At 47.8% G+C, this 13,200-nt stretch overlaps 1 protein-coding gene across 3 annotated transcripts in view; it reads left to right on the forward strand.

Moving 5' to 3' along the window:
- LOC131915452 (microtubule-associated protein 4-like) overlaps positions 1 to 13,200 on the forward strand; it is a 49,374-nt gene that overhangs the window by 34,711 nt on the left and 1,463 nt on the right. For 2 of the 3 annotated variants that reach the window (XM_059268730.1, XM_059268731.1), the window contains exons 9-13: positions 2,055 to 2,168; positions 4,466 to 4,558; positions 9,378 to 9,459; positions 11,316 to 11,428; positions 12,915 to 13,104. In XM_059268730.1, the coding sequence (XP_059124713.1) occupies positions 2,055 to 2,168; positions 4,466 to 4,558; positions 9,378 to 9,459; positions 11,316 to 11,428; positions 12,915 to 13,104 (592 nt within the window). The remainder of the gene's footprint in view (positions 1 to 2,054; positions 2,169 to 4,465; positions 4,559 to 9,377; positions 9,460 to 11,315; positions 11,429 to 12,914; positions 13,105 to 13,200) is intronic. The other variant, XM_059268732.1, reaches the window with a different exon arrangement.

Raw genomic sequence — 13,200 nt, forward strand, 5'->3', positions numbered from 1 at the left:
CTTCTGCCTCGTCCAGCCACCAAAGAGGGCTTTTAGGACTTTGCATTCAGGACCAGGGATTTCAGTTGGGCTTCTGGCATTGCAGTATCAGGAAGACCCAGGCTCAGCTGTGTTCTCTCTTTCTCTCCCCATAGCAGTACAAGAGCTACTGTTCAGTATGTTGGGGTACAAAGTGTCGTCTGTTTTACAAAAATTCTAGAAAGTGGATGTAGTGGTTCCTGCCTATAATGTGAACACTCGGGAGAGAGAGCAACCAGAATCACTATGAGTTTGAAGCCAGCTGCTGCAGGGGTTAGGGAACGTGGAGAGAGAGCTTCAGAAACTATGAGAGTAAGAGACACCGGACATGAACCCAGTTATTTATGGCTCTTAACAGACACACCTATTTCTCCATCCCATGATGTGGGAGGAGTCTGTCCAAAAGAAAACTGGGGTGCCCTCTAGTGTCCAAGAGAAGCCCTGCTGTGAAATGAACCATACACAGGCCTGGAGAGATGGGTCAGTGGTTAAGAGCACTGACTGCTCTTCCAAAGGACCTGGGTTCAAATCCCAGCACCCACAGGGCAGCTCACGACTGTCTACAGTTCCAGTTCCAGGGGACCTGCCACCCATGGCAAAATATCAATGCACATCAAACAAACAAACAAAGAAAGAAAGAAAAAGAAGAAAGAAAGAAATGAGCCATACATGGTGCTTCACATTAAGGAAGTTCTGAAGCTGGGTGTGGTGGCCCAACTTTAATTCCAGCAGAGAAAGGCAGAGGCAGGAGGATCTCTGTGAGTTTGAGGCCAGTGTGGTCTACAGAGTGAGCTCCAGGACTACATAGAAAAACTTTGCCCTTTTTGGGAGGGTGGGAGGGGGCAGGATAACAGAGAACATTCTGGGGCCAACAAGATAACTGGGATAAAAGTACTGGCCACCAAAATTGAAATCTTGTGATGGGGGAGAAAAATAACTCCTACAGGTTTTCTTCTAACCTCCACATATGTGCTGTAGCACACGTGTTTATATGCACACATGCACATACACAATAAATAACTATTTTAAAAAGAATATTCTGTTTGCATGATCACAGATGGCTGCCTTAAGTGTTAGCAGCTGTGGGGAACCCAGAATGTGGAAGAATTGGTGGCCAAGTTCCCCTGAGACTGTCTCATCCCTGGAGTAGTTACAGTCCCAGTTCGTCCTTTGCTAGCACTTGAACTATTCTGTCAGCATCCAAAGTTAGGATACTTCAGTTTCATTAGTCCAAAGCTCTTAGAATTGAGTAGGGGGCCTGGAGAGATGACTCAGTAGTTAAGAACCCAGGCTTAGTTCCCAGAACCTACATCTGTGGCTCACGACCATTTGTATGTGACTCCAGTTCCAGCAAGCCCAGTGCCCGCTTCTGGTCTCTGTGGGCACCAGGCATGCACATGGTGTCTGTATGCAAAACACCCATACACATAAAATTAAAAAAAAATCGAATAGGAACAAGAGCACAGCACAATCATGGTTCATTTGGATGACAAACTAGGATCATTCTGGGATGAGGGCTTCAGAGTTACTTTTGGTAAACAGTAGTTGTTGTGGATAACCAGCCCAGTATCTGGACTGAGCCACAGATGACCCTTCTCCCGTCTATGATCTTCTTACTTTTTCTTGCTATAAAAGCTTAAGAGGTTCTAAATAACTTGGGCTAGTGATTGGGTTGTCTATTGTCTGTGTGGGCACCGTGATTTAAAATGACAGTCTCACACATGCTCACAAAAAAAACCACCAATTTGATCTTCTTAGCCTTCAGACCTTTTCTCCATAAATGTATGATCTCCTCTTTGTTACAGCTCTGGCCTGTGATTCCTCTTCTGTGCCCTGGCTCAGGGATCCCTGAGGATCTAGCCTAGCAGTGTGCTATCCTAGGGACAAGGGTGACCTGCTTCTTTCTGCCTGGCATCCTGGCCGTGGTTTTTGTTTTGTTTTCCTCCCACCTTTCTCTTTCCTTGGCATTTGGACTCTCATCTTTGTTTGAAATTTGCACATCATCTCCCCACCCCACCCCCTTTATCTCCATCCAGGCCAAAATAGAGAAAAAAACAGAGGCAGCTGCCACATCTGGGAAGCCTGAACCTAACGCAGTCACTAAAGCAGCTGGCTCCATTGCGAGTGCACAGAGACCATCTGCTGGGAAAGTGAGTTTTATTTAGGTTCCCTCCTTGAGGTAAAGTGGTGACATCATTCTTCTGGCCTGAGTCATTTTCCCTTCTATTTTACTTTGCTCCTGTTCTTAACTGGTTCTTGCTTCTTCCTGTGTTCCTTCCTCTAGTTAATGACTCAGCCATCAGTTTTTATATTATCCCCAAGAGCTAACTGAGTTGTGAGCTCATACCCCATTGAGGGCTACTTATTCAGCCTGATGAAGGGAACTTGCAAACTGTCGGTCACTTCCTTGACATTTGAAACTCACTTAGTATGCATAGTATGCATACAGATCCATCATGCCCAGGCTCTTCCTCAGAAGACAAGGCGGTGTCGGTACCCAGAGCCCTGCCACCCTGTCTTCTGACCTTACAAAGGTGAGGCTGGCTACTGGGTCTGTCTTTTTTTTTTTTTTTTTTTTTTTTTTCCCCCTGGAGATGCCTTTTAAAGCCAAGGCTTTGTGCACTACTGCTGAGCTATATCATATGATACCCCCTCCCCCATTCATCTCTTGGTGGGATATTAGGATTCTCATCGATGGTGGAAAACCACCTTGTAGGGAATAGTGTCTGCTGAAAGGCATTGGGAAACTGAAACCCCAGCTTTGTTGTGAATTTCACACACTGAAAAATAGGCTCCTGGTACCTGCTGTAGCAGGCAGGTGGATTACCTGGACTCTGGCCCTTAGGGACCAAGATGAGTAGTTTCTCAACCCCAGGAACTGCTGTGATGGGGTAATGAGATAATGAAAGCTGACTTCTGGTGGGCCATCACTAAAGCACGTGGAGTCACATGGTTTAGACAGCTCACTGTAGTTTACTAACAGCAATCCACTGTTAAAGTCATGAAGGAAGTTGGGAAATGAATGAAAAGAACATGGTAAGGTGTCTGGTCTGAATTAGAGTTCCTCAGGGTGTTCTCTGTGTTCTACAGGCAGCACAGCATATTTCATTTGCAAAGATCCTCTAGTTCTAAGGAGAGGGAGGGATGGAAGAAAGGACCTGGAAGTATTTATTCTTGAGAGCCAAAGAAGAATTCTGTATGCTCCTCAGTTCCAGGCTAGGGTATTGCAGTGTGGTATGGTTGTGCCCTCCTGAATTGTCTATCACTAACACCATTTTGGTCTGTTCTGTTTGTACATGCAACTCACTGGACATAGGATTATACACTAGAGGATTCGAAGGATCGTAAAGCCAGATATGCTGGCTATAATCCCAGCAGTGTTCTGAGTGAGACAGGAGAACCAGGAATTTGAGGCCTGCTTGGGGTACATAGCAAGTCCCAGGTCTGCTTATCTACATAGTGAGACCCTAATTCCTCCTCCTCCTCCTCCTCCTCCTCCTCCTCCTCCCCCTCTTCCTCCTCCTCTTCCTGCTGCTCCTGCTCTTCCTCCTCTTTTTTTTCCTCCTCCCCCTCCTCTCCCTCCTCTTCCCCCTCCTCTTCCTCCTTCTTTCTTCCTTCTGTTTTTTATTTTGTTTTGTTGTTGTTTGAGACAGGGTTTCTCTATGCAGCCTTGGCTGTCTTAAATTTGCTCTGTAGACCAGGCTGGCCTTGAACTGACAGAGATCTGCTTGCCTCTGCCTACTGAGTGCTGGGATTAAAGGCATGCACCACCTCTGCCTGGCCGTGAGACCCTTTTTCAAACAAACAAATGAAAATGAAGTCCCTCCTCGTCTATCACATAGTGTTCTTGAAAGCCTGAGAGGGATGAGTGAAGTGTGCCAGCTAATGTCTGTGGCCTATACTTCTCCTGGTGTCAGGTTCAGGATTCTGTGACCATTTGCCTTTTTATATCAACAGTGTCTTCCTTCCTGTTGTTATCAGATCTGTGCTGTTAGCCAGTTGCCCAACAATTCTTAGAGCAGCTTTTGTTTCCAGGGCTGAGTCTGGCTGCAAGTTCCAGGACCCAGATGGGAACTGGTCCAGAGCATCAATATCCACTCTTCAGAGAAGGGTCTAGACAATAAGTTGGGGCAGTATTTGAGTGGGCATCAGGGGCCTGTTTGAGTCTTAGAAACAAACTCCAGCCCAACCCCCAGGAGCAGTGAGGACAGCCACACAGCACTGCAGCTTCTGTCGTCGCTTTCTTTACTCACTCCCTTTCTTGCTTTCATCCATTTTCCTTTGTTTGCCAACCATGTTCTAACAAAAGTGTGGACAGAGGTCTGAGGACGCTCTTGTTGGGATTGTGATCATATGTGGACCTGCTCTGTGTAAGTTCTAACTAGCCCTCTCCCTTTGTGTTTTTTGTTTTTGTTTTTCTCTCTCTTCCTGTTCTCTAACACTCCAGGTCCAGATAGTCTCCAAAAAAGTGAGCTACAGCCATATTCAATCCAAGTGTGGTTCCAAGGACAATATTAAGCATGTCCCTGGAGGTGGCAATGTAAGTATAAGCTCTGGTCAGATGGTATATGAGGCCTAGACTCTGGGAAACCCCGGCAAGAGGGTTCCCTTCCCTCATGTGACAGGATCTCAGTGGTCTGGGTTGGTCTCCTGCCAAGTGATGGGAGCTGGAGGCCTATATATATTTTGGGGGTGTCCTAATGATCGGCTAGAGATACTCGGGTGGTCTCATCTCACCATGTGTGGGAGGCTTTGTATTTTTCTCTACCTGAGCCAGAGACCTGCTGAGAGCTGAAGCTCCCATTGCTTGGGATGTGCAGACTTGCTGTGTGCCTGGGCAGCCCCTGGGGGATCCCTGCTCTGAGACAGGTACCCATGTCCTACCAAGGCCTGTGCTTGAACCTTTGACATTATGACATTATATTAACCGGCATTTCACTACCACTCCTGTTCCTGCCTGTGTTTTCCTTTGTGTTCTCTCTTCTTTCTGCTCTCACCTTCTGTCTTCTCTTCTTCAGTCCTTTTCTTTGTGTCTGTTCCATCCAAACATCCTCCCTGTTATCACAGTGCTGCTCACGTTAGCTCTTGGCATGTGTTGGGGGATGCTGGTGAGTACAGCTCACAGGGAGGTTCTGGTCCAAAGAAACAGCTCAGAGGGTCATCGTCCTTCAGTGGGTGTTTCCTGCTTGTTCCTGTGGTGGTGCCTAGGCAAGTAGAAGTCTACAGAGTACCCAGGGCACATATTGGGCCCCTGCCCTCACCTCTCATTTGAGAGAAACTGGCCCATTTTGGTTTGTCTTCAGTCCACCATCCTGAATTGGGGTGGTCTTCTTTTCTTTCTCCTTCTTTCTCTCTGCACCCCTGCTTCCCCAGATTCTCAGGCCATTCCGCCCAGGTCTACAAACACCCTCTGAAGTTTTATTTTGAGGAATGCAGCCAAGAGTGTTCCTTTTCCTAGTCAACCCCCTGCTTATACTTCCTAGTTAAAACTCAGTAGTGGTTTTTTTTGTTGCTATTGTTTTGTTTTCAAGACAGGGTTTCTCTGTGTAGCTTTGGAACCTGTCCTGGATCTCACTCTGTAGACCAGGCTGGCCTCAAACTCACAGAGATCCACCTGCCTCTGCCTCCCAAGTGCTGGGATTAAAGGCATGTGCCATCCACCACCAGGCCATACTTTTTTTTTTTCTTTTTGGGACGGGTTCACAAACTTATGATTCTGCTGTGTCTACCTCCTAGTACTAAAATCACAGGCATAGTGCTCCCCAAATGCTCCCAAACTGCATACCCAAAGAACATTGGAAAGAAAAGGAAGTCATGTGTTCATCTGTCCTATGTTTCAGCTGCTTTTGTAGCTCCTCCCAACTTAAGATTTTATGACAATTTGGGTTCTGTTTCACCCTTGTAAGGGGGAGAGTAAGTGCTCAGACCTGTGGGTAGCAAGTGTAAGGCCCTGGGTTCGGTCCACAGCTCTGGTGGGGGGGGGGGGACGACCAAAAAAACCCAAAAAGACAAAATCATCATCATCATCATCCCAGCCCTCAGGAGGCAGAGCCAGGCAGATCTCTGTGAGTTCGAGGCCAGCCTATTCTACAGAGCGAGATCCAGGACAGGCACCAAAACTACACAGAGAAACCCTGTCTCGAAAAAACAAAACAAAACAAAATAGGTCAGTGGGGATGGAGAGATGGCTCAGTGGTTAAGAACATTGACTGCTCTTCCAGAGGACCCAGGTTCATTTCCCAGCATAACTGTCTGTAACTCCAGTTCCAGAGAACCTGACACCCATGGCAAAACACCAATGTACATAAAATTTTAAAAAAAGTAAATAAATAGAGAGATAGATAAGAGTCTAATGTGGTGACACACTCCTGTAATCCCAGCACGTGATTTCAAGGCCAGCCTGGTCTACATATTGAGTTCCATAACATCCAGGGCTACATAGAATGACCCTGTCTCAATAATAAATGAACAAAATCAACAAACCAAAACTCAGAGATCTGCCTGCCTCTGACTCCCAAGTGCTGGGATTAAAGGTGTGTGCCACCATTGCCTGGCATTTTTCTTTAATCATAGGATCCTTCTATACAGTTAACTCTTTTGTTTTAAGCTGCTTGGTGGGCCGTGAACTTCATATTCTGATCTAGCATCTTTAGGTGTGTGTGAGTGTGTGTAGCACACACACATTCAAGCCACAGCACATGGGTAGAGAGGAGAGGGCCTCTTTGATCAAGTTCTTCCGTCTTGAGATAAAGTCTTTTGTTGTTCATCTGCTACTTACTTCTGGGGATTCTCTTGTCCCTGCTTCTCTTCCCTCCGTGTGAATTATAGGATGCTGGTGCAATGGATCTAGGTTGTATGTGATATCTGAAGAGCAGAAGTAAGGTCCTTATATTGTATGACAAGCACTTTTACCCACAGAGCTACCTCCCTCGTCCCTGTCTATGGAGTGTTAATTTTGCTGTTTGTAGCTTGTGTTTTCATTTAGTATTCCTTTGTCCTGCAGTTTTCTTTAAACTAATTTAAGTTTACATTTTTCTCCCACATTTTGGCATGACTCCCAGGTCATGGCTTTTCCACATCAGCCCATTAGTTGTGTTTGTGGTGTCAGAAGAGTATGTCTTCATGAGACTCCAGCATCCTTTAGTTTGGGGCTGGAATACGTCCTCCCCACCCCCCAGACAGGGTTTCTCTGTGTAGTTTTGCGCCTTTCCTAGAACTCACTCTGTAGACCAGGCTGGCCTTAAACTCACAGAGATCCGCCTGCCTCTGCCTCCTGAGTGCTGGGATTAAAGGCATGCACCACCACCGCCGGCTGGAATATGTCTTTTGTTGTTGTTGTTGTTGTTGTTGTTGTTGTTGTTGTTGTTATTTTTGTTTTTCGAGACAGGGTTTCTCTGTGCAGCTTTGCGCCTTTCCTGGAACTCACTCTGTAGACCAGGCTGGCCTCGAACTCACAGAGATCCGCCTGGCTCTGCCTCCCGAGTGCTGGGATTAAAGGCGTGCGCCACCACCGCCCGGCTTAATATGTCTTTTAATCAGAGATTTTTCCCACTGCCTTTCCTTTCTTTGAGGCATAGTTAGGAGATGAAAGGGAGGCCTCGGGTGTAACTTCACATCATTTTGGAAAGTGTCCAATCCCAGATTGACAAAGTGGTTTCTGTTAATTTCCCACAGGCGATCTCAGGGATAGTCACCCTTGCTTCAGTATACATTGGTGGGCTAGTTAAATAACAGCCAGATTTTTAGTTGAGGGCATGCACTTTCTGAGGTTACCAGAACACAGTATCCTAAAGCAGGAGGATTGCCTTAGACCAGATGTTCAAGGCAATCTATGTTAGTGTGAGAACTATCTTTCAAAGAAAAAACATAACATATAGCCTTGGATGGCCTGGAATTTATGGAGCTCTAGCTACATCTGCCTTCTGGAGTGCTGGGATTAGAGGCTAGCATGTGCCAATACAACCGGCATGATCTTGTCAGGCAATCCATTCTGTTGATTATTTTCTAAACAAACACAGTATCTGTAAATGAAAGCTTATGGGAAGCCTGAAGGAAGCAAGAAAGCAAATTGTGCATGGTCAGAACAGACTGTTGGGCACAGACTCTAGAGGCACACAGGACTGTGCCTCCAGCACTCGGACTGCTCAAAAGGAACAAGTATTCTTGGTAAAGTGGGTCTTCCATGGCTAAGAAGCACATTTAAAAATCAATCTGAAAAATAACCACAGCCCCTATGTAAGATACTGTAATGTAGCACTCTGGAAGCTAAGGCCTGCATATTAGCAAAGGTGAATTTGTCTCAAAACAAAACAAAACAAAACATATGTTGCTAGCTGAGGATACTGCTGTCTTATAACCTTACTTGTTGTTTGTATAAAATGTACCAGGTGGGGCTGGAGAGATGGTTCAGTGGTCATTTGATTGTCTCTACTCACATGACAGCTCACAACTATAACAACTCTAGTTTAGGAGCTCTCTGACTTCTTCTGGCCTTTGTGAACACCAGATATGCAGGTAGTGCTTAGACATAACATGCAGGCAGAATGCTCAAACACACAAATAAAAATACACCTTTTTAACATAAAATGCAAAAAAGATTTAAATTGATAACTTTATTCTACATTTTGAAGATGATTTTTTTGTAGAGGTAGTAAATAACCTAAGTGCTGAGTATTTGCCGAGGGGTAGATGTATGCCAAATAGTACAGATCATTTGTGGCCCTTGTGTGCATTTTTGTTTTCCTGGGGGACTGATTGTATCATGAAGCCCACAGACGCATGTCGCTGTGCAGTTGATTTGGGGGACATGCATTGAAAAACAATGGAAGGAAATTCAGTGTTAGTCTAAGTTACTATGGGAGAAGAGTTGATGGGTAAGACTTTGAGACCAAACAAGATGGGCATTTTAGGAGAGCCTTGATGTTGGTGTTTGTTTTTATTTATTTGTTTATTTATTTGGTTTTTTCGAGACAGGGTTTCTCTGTGTAGCTTTGCGCCTTTCCTGGAACTCACTCTGTAGCCCAGGCTGGCCTCGAACTCACGGAGATCCGCCTGGCTCTGCCTCCCGAGTGCTGGGATTAAAGGCGTGCGCCACCACCGCCCGGCGATGTTGGTGTTTGTATCCTGCACAGAGGAGCAGCTCTGGAGGATGGAAAGGAAGACTTGGGACTGGGAGGTGGGGTCAGAGGAAAAGAGAAGGGCCACAGTAGATCATAGGCTCTTTTAAGCACTTTAGGATGTAGCTTTATCCTTGAACAGACCTGAGATGGCAATAACCAAGGGAGCTCATGAAGTGGGGCTGGGCTCCTCCATGATCTGTCTTCTCTCTGAGGATATTTGCTTTCTGTTCTTCTGCTTAGGTTCAGATTCAGAATAAGAAAGTGGACATCTCCAAGGTATCCTCAAAGTGTGGGTCCAAAGCTAATATCAAGCACAAGCCTGGTGAGTGTCTCTGCCTGTGGTGCTAAGACTCCCCGGTAGGTGGACCTTCAGAGGTTATCTTAGTGGCCTTCCAGCTGGGACCATTTCATCAAAACTCTTGAGCCAGAGCAAGGTGGTGGTGGCACACGCCTTTAACCCAGCACTTGGGAGGCAGAGGCAGGTGGATCTCTATGAATTCAAGGCCAGCCTGGGCTACACAGAGAAACCCTGTCTTGAAAAACTAAAACAACAACAACAAAACAAAACACTCTGAATCAGTTCTGGAAAGGGTGCCCAGACCCAACTTGAGATCCCTGGAAAGCACATACATGCCTTTTGGACATGGTAGCCAAATTGTAATTTCAGTGCTTGGAAGCTGTAGACATTATCCCTAGACAAGCCATATTTGCGAGTTCTGGGTTCAATTGAGAGAGACCCTTAAGGGAAGTCTGCTGACACTTAACCTCAGCCTTTATGAGCTTGTGAAGCCACACACCTGCACTTACACACATGCCTATACACAACATACACATGAAAAATAAAGAAGAAAATCTCTGAGTTACCTCCCACCCCTTGGTGCCCGATAGAAGCAGCACAGATTTCATGCCAGAGATAGCAGCTGGGTGCTGCCTTTCTGTTGGAAGAGGGACAGTTTGTTGAGGCCATTTTGACAGCTGTTTCCTTGGTGACATTTCCATGCTGTCCCTGGCAATCTTGTGTGCTGTGTGCCTGGCACTGGTGACCTGGGCCAGCCTCCTGAATGAGCATGCTGGGAGCTAGTGTTGACGGAGTCAAGTGGTGGTTCAGACTCATGGCAGATCCAGGAACAAATGGAGCCCCCAAGCAGAGACTCCTTGGTGCCCGGCCTTACAGAAGAGAGAGCTTTTGGAATGCTGACTGAGGATCTGGTAGCTGTACCAGTGGCATTTCCCTCTGGCAGCATCACTAACAGTGTCCCACTGAGGCCTCTCAGGAGAGCCTGAGGCACTTGGCCTCGGCTCATTCTCTGGTTCCTAGGCCACAGCAGACAGTGGGTTGTGAGGTCTTACTCCAAAACCAGATGACTCCTGAGATCAGCTCCTAGGCCAGTTAAAGTGAAGGAACTGAAAGTCTCCTCCCCCCCCCCCCCAAGCAGGTTTGTTTTATTTTCATAGTTTCGTTGTGGTGGTTTTAACTTTTAGCAGTCCTCCTGCTACTCATCCTTCCAAGTATTGGGATTGTGAGATCCAATTTAGAGTGTATTCTCTAGTGGAAGACCAAACACTGTGGTCTTTCATTGTTTATCCCACTCCCCCTTTGTCTGGAAAATCCATTTATGAGATAGCTCTTGCCCTAATGGCACTAAGGCCCGATGTTGCCAGGGCTATCCCTACAGTGGGGAGGAAACCTGATAAGTTTGTCAGGAACATGGGTAGGTGGGCAGAGTGCAGATGAACAGGGACGGAAGGATCAGAAGATGATTCCTGCCCAGTGCTCCCTTCTGGCAGTATGCTCTCAACCTTGTCCTTGTGTGCAAATATCCTTCACTTCTCCCCGAGCCCGAGAGCACTGGACCCTGCCCACCTTTTCTCAGCTCACACTTGTGAGCCTGCCCTTTCTGTTTTCCTGTCCCTCCTTTGCACGCTGGGGCTCGAGCAGTCAGTGTCTGGCTCCTCTCCCTGTCATTCACCAAGCATCACCTTGAGCAACTGTGCAGTTGAGACCCTGACTGATGGAGCACTAAGGAGCACAGTGGGGCCGGAGAGTCAAAAGCCAGCACCAGGCTGGGCCTCCAGTGGTTGTAGATCAGCCTTCCCACCAAGGGAGGTATTACCACTGCCTCTTGTCCTCAGGACCACCCTGGAGCTGCTCAGTGACCAGTTCCTTTGTCATTCCAGGAGGAGGAGATGTCAAGATTGAAAGTCAGAAGTTGAACTTCAAGGAGAAGGCCCAGGCCAAAGTTGGATCCCTTGATAATGTGGGCCACCTGCCTGCAGGAGGTGCCGTGAAGGTAGTTTGTGGGTCACCAGTGCAGAGCTAGAGTGGTGTGGGGACAGTGCGGTTGCAATGGGGCGTAGCAGGCCTGTCACCGCCCCTCAGTTTCTCCAGAAGTCACGTGTTCAGTCATCCCATTGCTGTCTCCATTACCACCATTAGTCCAGAGGAGGCAGAGTCCCAGCCACCTCTCAGCTCCTGAGAAGTGTGACCTTCCTTATTGGGTACATCTCAGCCATTTTCTGATGGAACCTGGTTGGGGCCCAGGTAAGAAGGTAAGCTGGCATTCTGCACATAGTTCCCTGACTATCGTTTTTACTCCAGACACTAGTACTGCTGGTGGCATCAGAGCAGAGACAGACTTGCATATCTGACGTTGGCTGGGCCTCTCCTCTTTCCTCCCTCTCCTCTTTCCTCCCTCTCCTCTTTCCACAGTACTGTGAGACCTTTTGTGTGCCAAGATTCCATCTATCCCTCATTCAGTGTCGTGGGCAGGTGGGGAGACCTGTGCAGGTAGAGGCCCCCGGCTCCCAAGCGTGAAGCTGCTGCTGATACTCGGGGAGACGAGCGGGGGCAGGCCACAGTCTCCCTGCACCTTCCCTCCTCACAGGAGTGCTGGGCATTCTGCAGCCAGCCTTTCCTTTCACACTCCGCTGCCAGCCCTGGCTCCACCTCAGTTAACATTTTGGGGAACTTTGCTTTTAGAGTTTAACCTCCCAGACTTGAGAGGCATCATCCCTCCCTGTGTGAGTGGGACGTTGCAGATTTGGGGTCTGGTTCATGGCCACAGCAGGAAGTGAATGCACCCCAAGATTCACACCTAGGCTTTTCTGTGCCAAGTTTTGTGTTACTTTCTTTTTCCACTTTACCTCCCTATCTGTTCCTTGTCTGTCTCCACTGTTGCCTGGTGGGCTTTCTGGGGCATAGTGGTCCAGCCCACTAAAAGCTCCCACTGTTGATGCTGAGTATCCTCCAGTTGGGCTCCATAAGGCCCTGAAATAAATGTTCCCGGCTAATACCTCTTTGGATACCTTCTTCCTGCTTCCTCTGTGTCCATGTGCCCATGAGTGATGCCAAGCATAAAAGATGCTGTACCATGAGGGGACCTTACCACACAGCAGATGAGCAGGCAGGGTGTCTACTTAGTTACCAAGGGCCCTCTAAGCATCGGCTGTGGTCTGGCAGGGGCCACCCCTGTTTCCCAGCCAGGCCTAGTCCACTCTTGTGTGCTCTTCAGAGTTACTGTTGCTTGTGTCTTAGCCATGTTTTATTTGGTATCAACCTTGGTGAGATTCACAGAGTTCCACAGTGAGACTCACGAGAGTATCATTAACGCCCTACCAGAGAGTCAGTGGTGGGGAAGAGAGGGTAGACACCTAGTGTAGAGCCAGTGCTTGCTGGGGGTGTGGGTTGGGAAGGCTGTGTATGAAACCTCACCGCCATCACCCATCCCATCCCTCCCCAACTGACCCTTCACTGTCTCTCCCACTGTTTCATTGTAGACTGAGGGCGGTGGCAGTGAGGCCCCTCCGTGTCCGGGTCCCCCTGCTGGGGAGGAGCCGGCCATCCCTGAGGCTGCGCTTGATGGTGGCGCCCCTACTTCAGCCAGTGGCCTCAGTGGCCACACCACCCTGTCAGGGGGTGGTGACCAAAGGGAGCCCCAGACCTTGGACAGCCAGATCCAGGAGACAAGTAAGTGGCTGGGCTTGGCCTAAGGGCCAGCCAGGGGCCCTGTCACTGGCTGAAAATTGAAACTCCTTTGTTTTATGACTGGAGTATGGCCTAAAT

The sequence above is a fragment of the Peromyscus eremicus genome, chromosome 7 (assembly GCF_949786415.1).
Source record: "Peromyscus eremicus chromosome 7, PerEre_H2_v1, whole genome shotgun sequence".
Lineage (NCBI taxonomy): Eukaryota > Metazoa > Chordata > Mammalia > Rodentia > Cricetidae > Peromyscus > Peromyscus eremicus.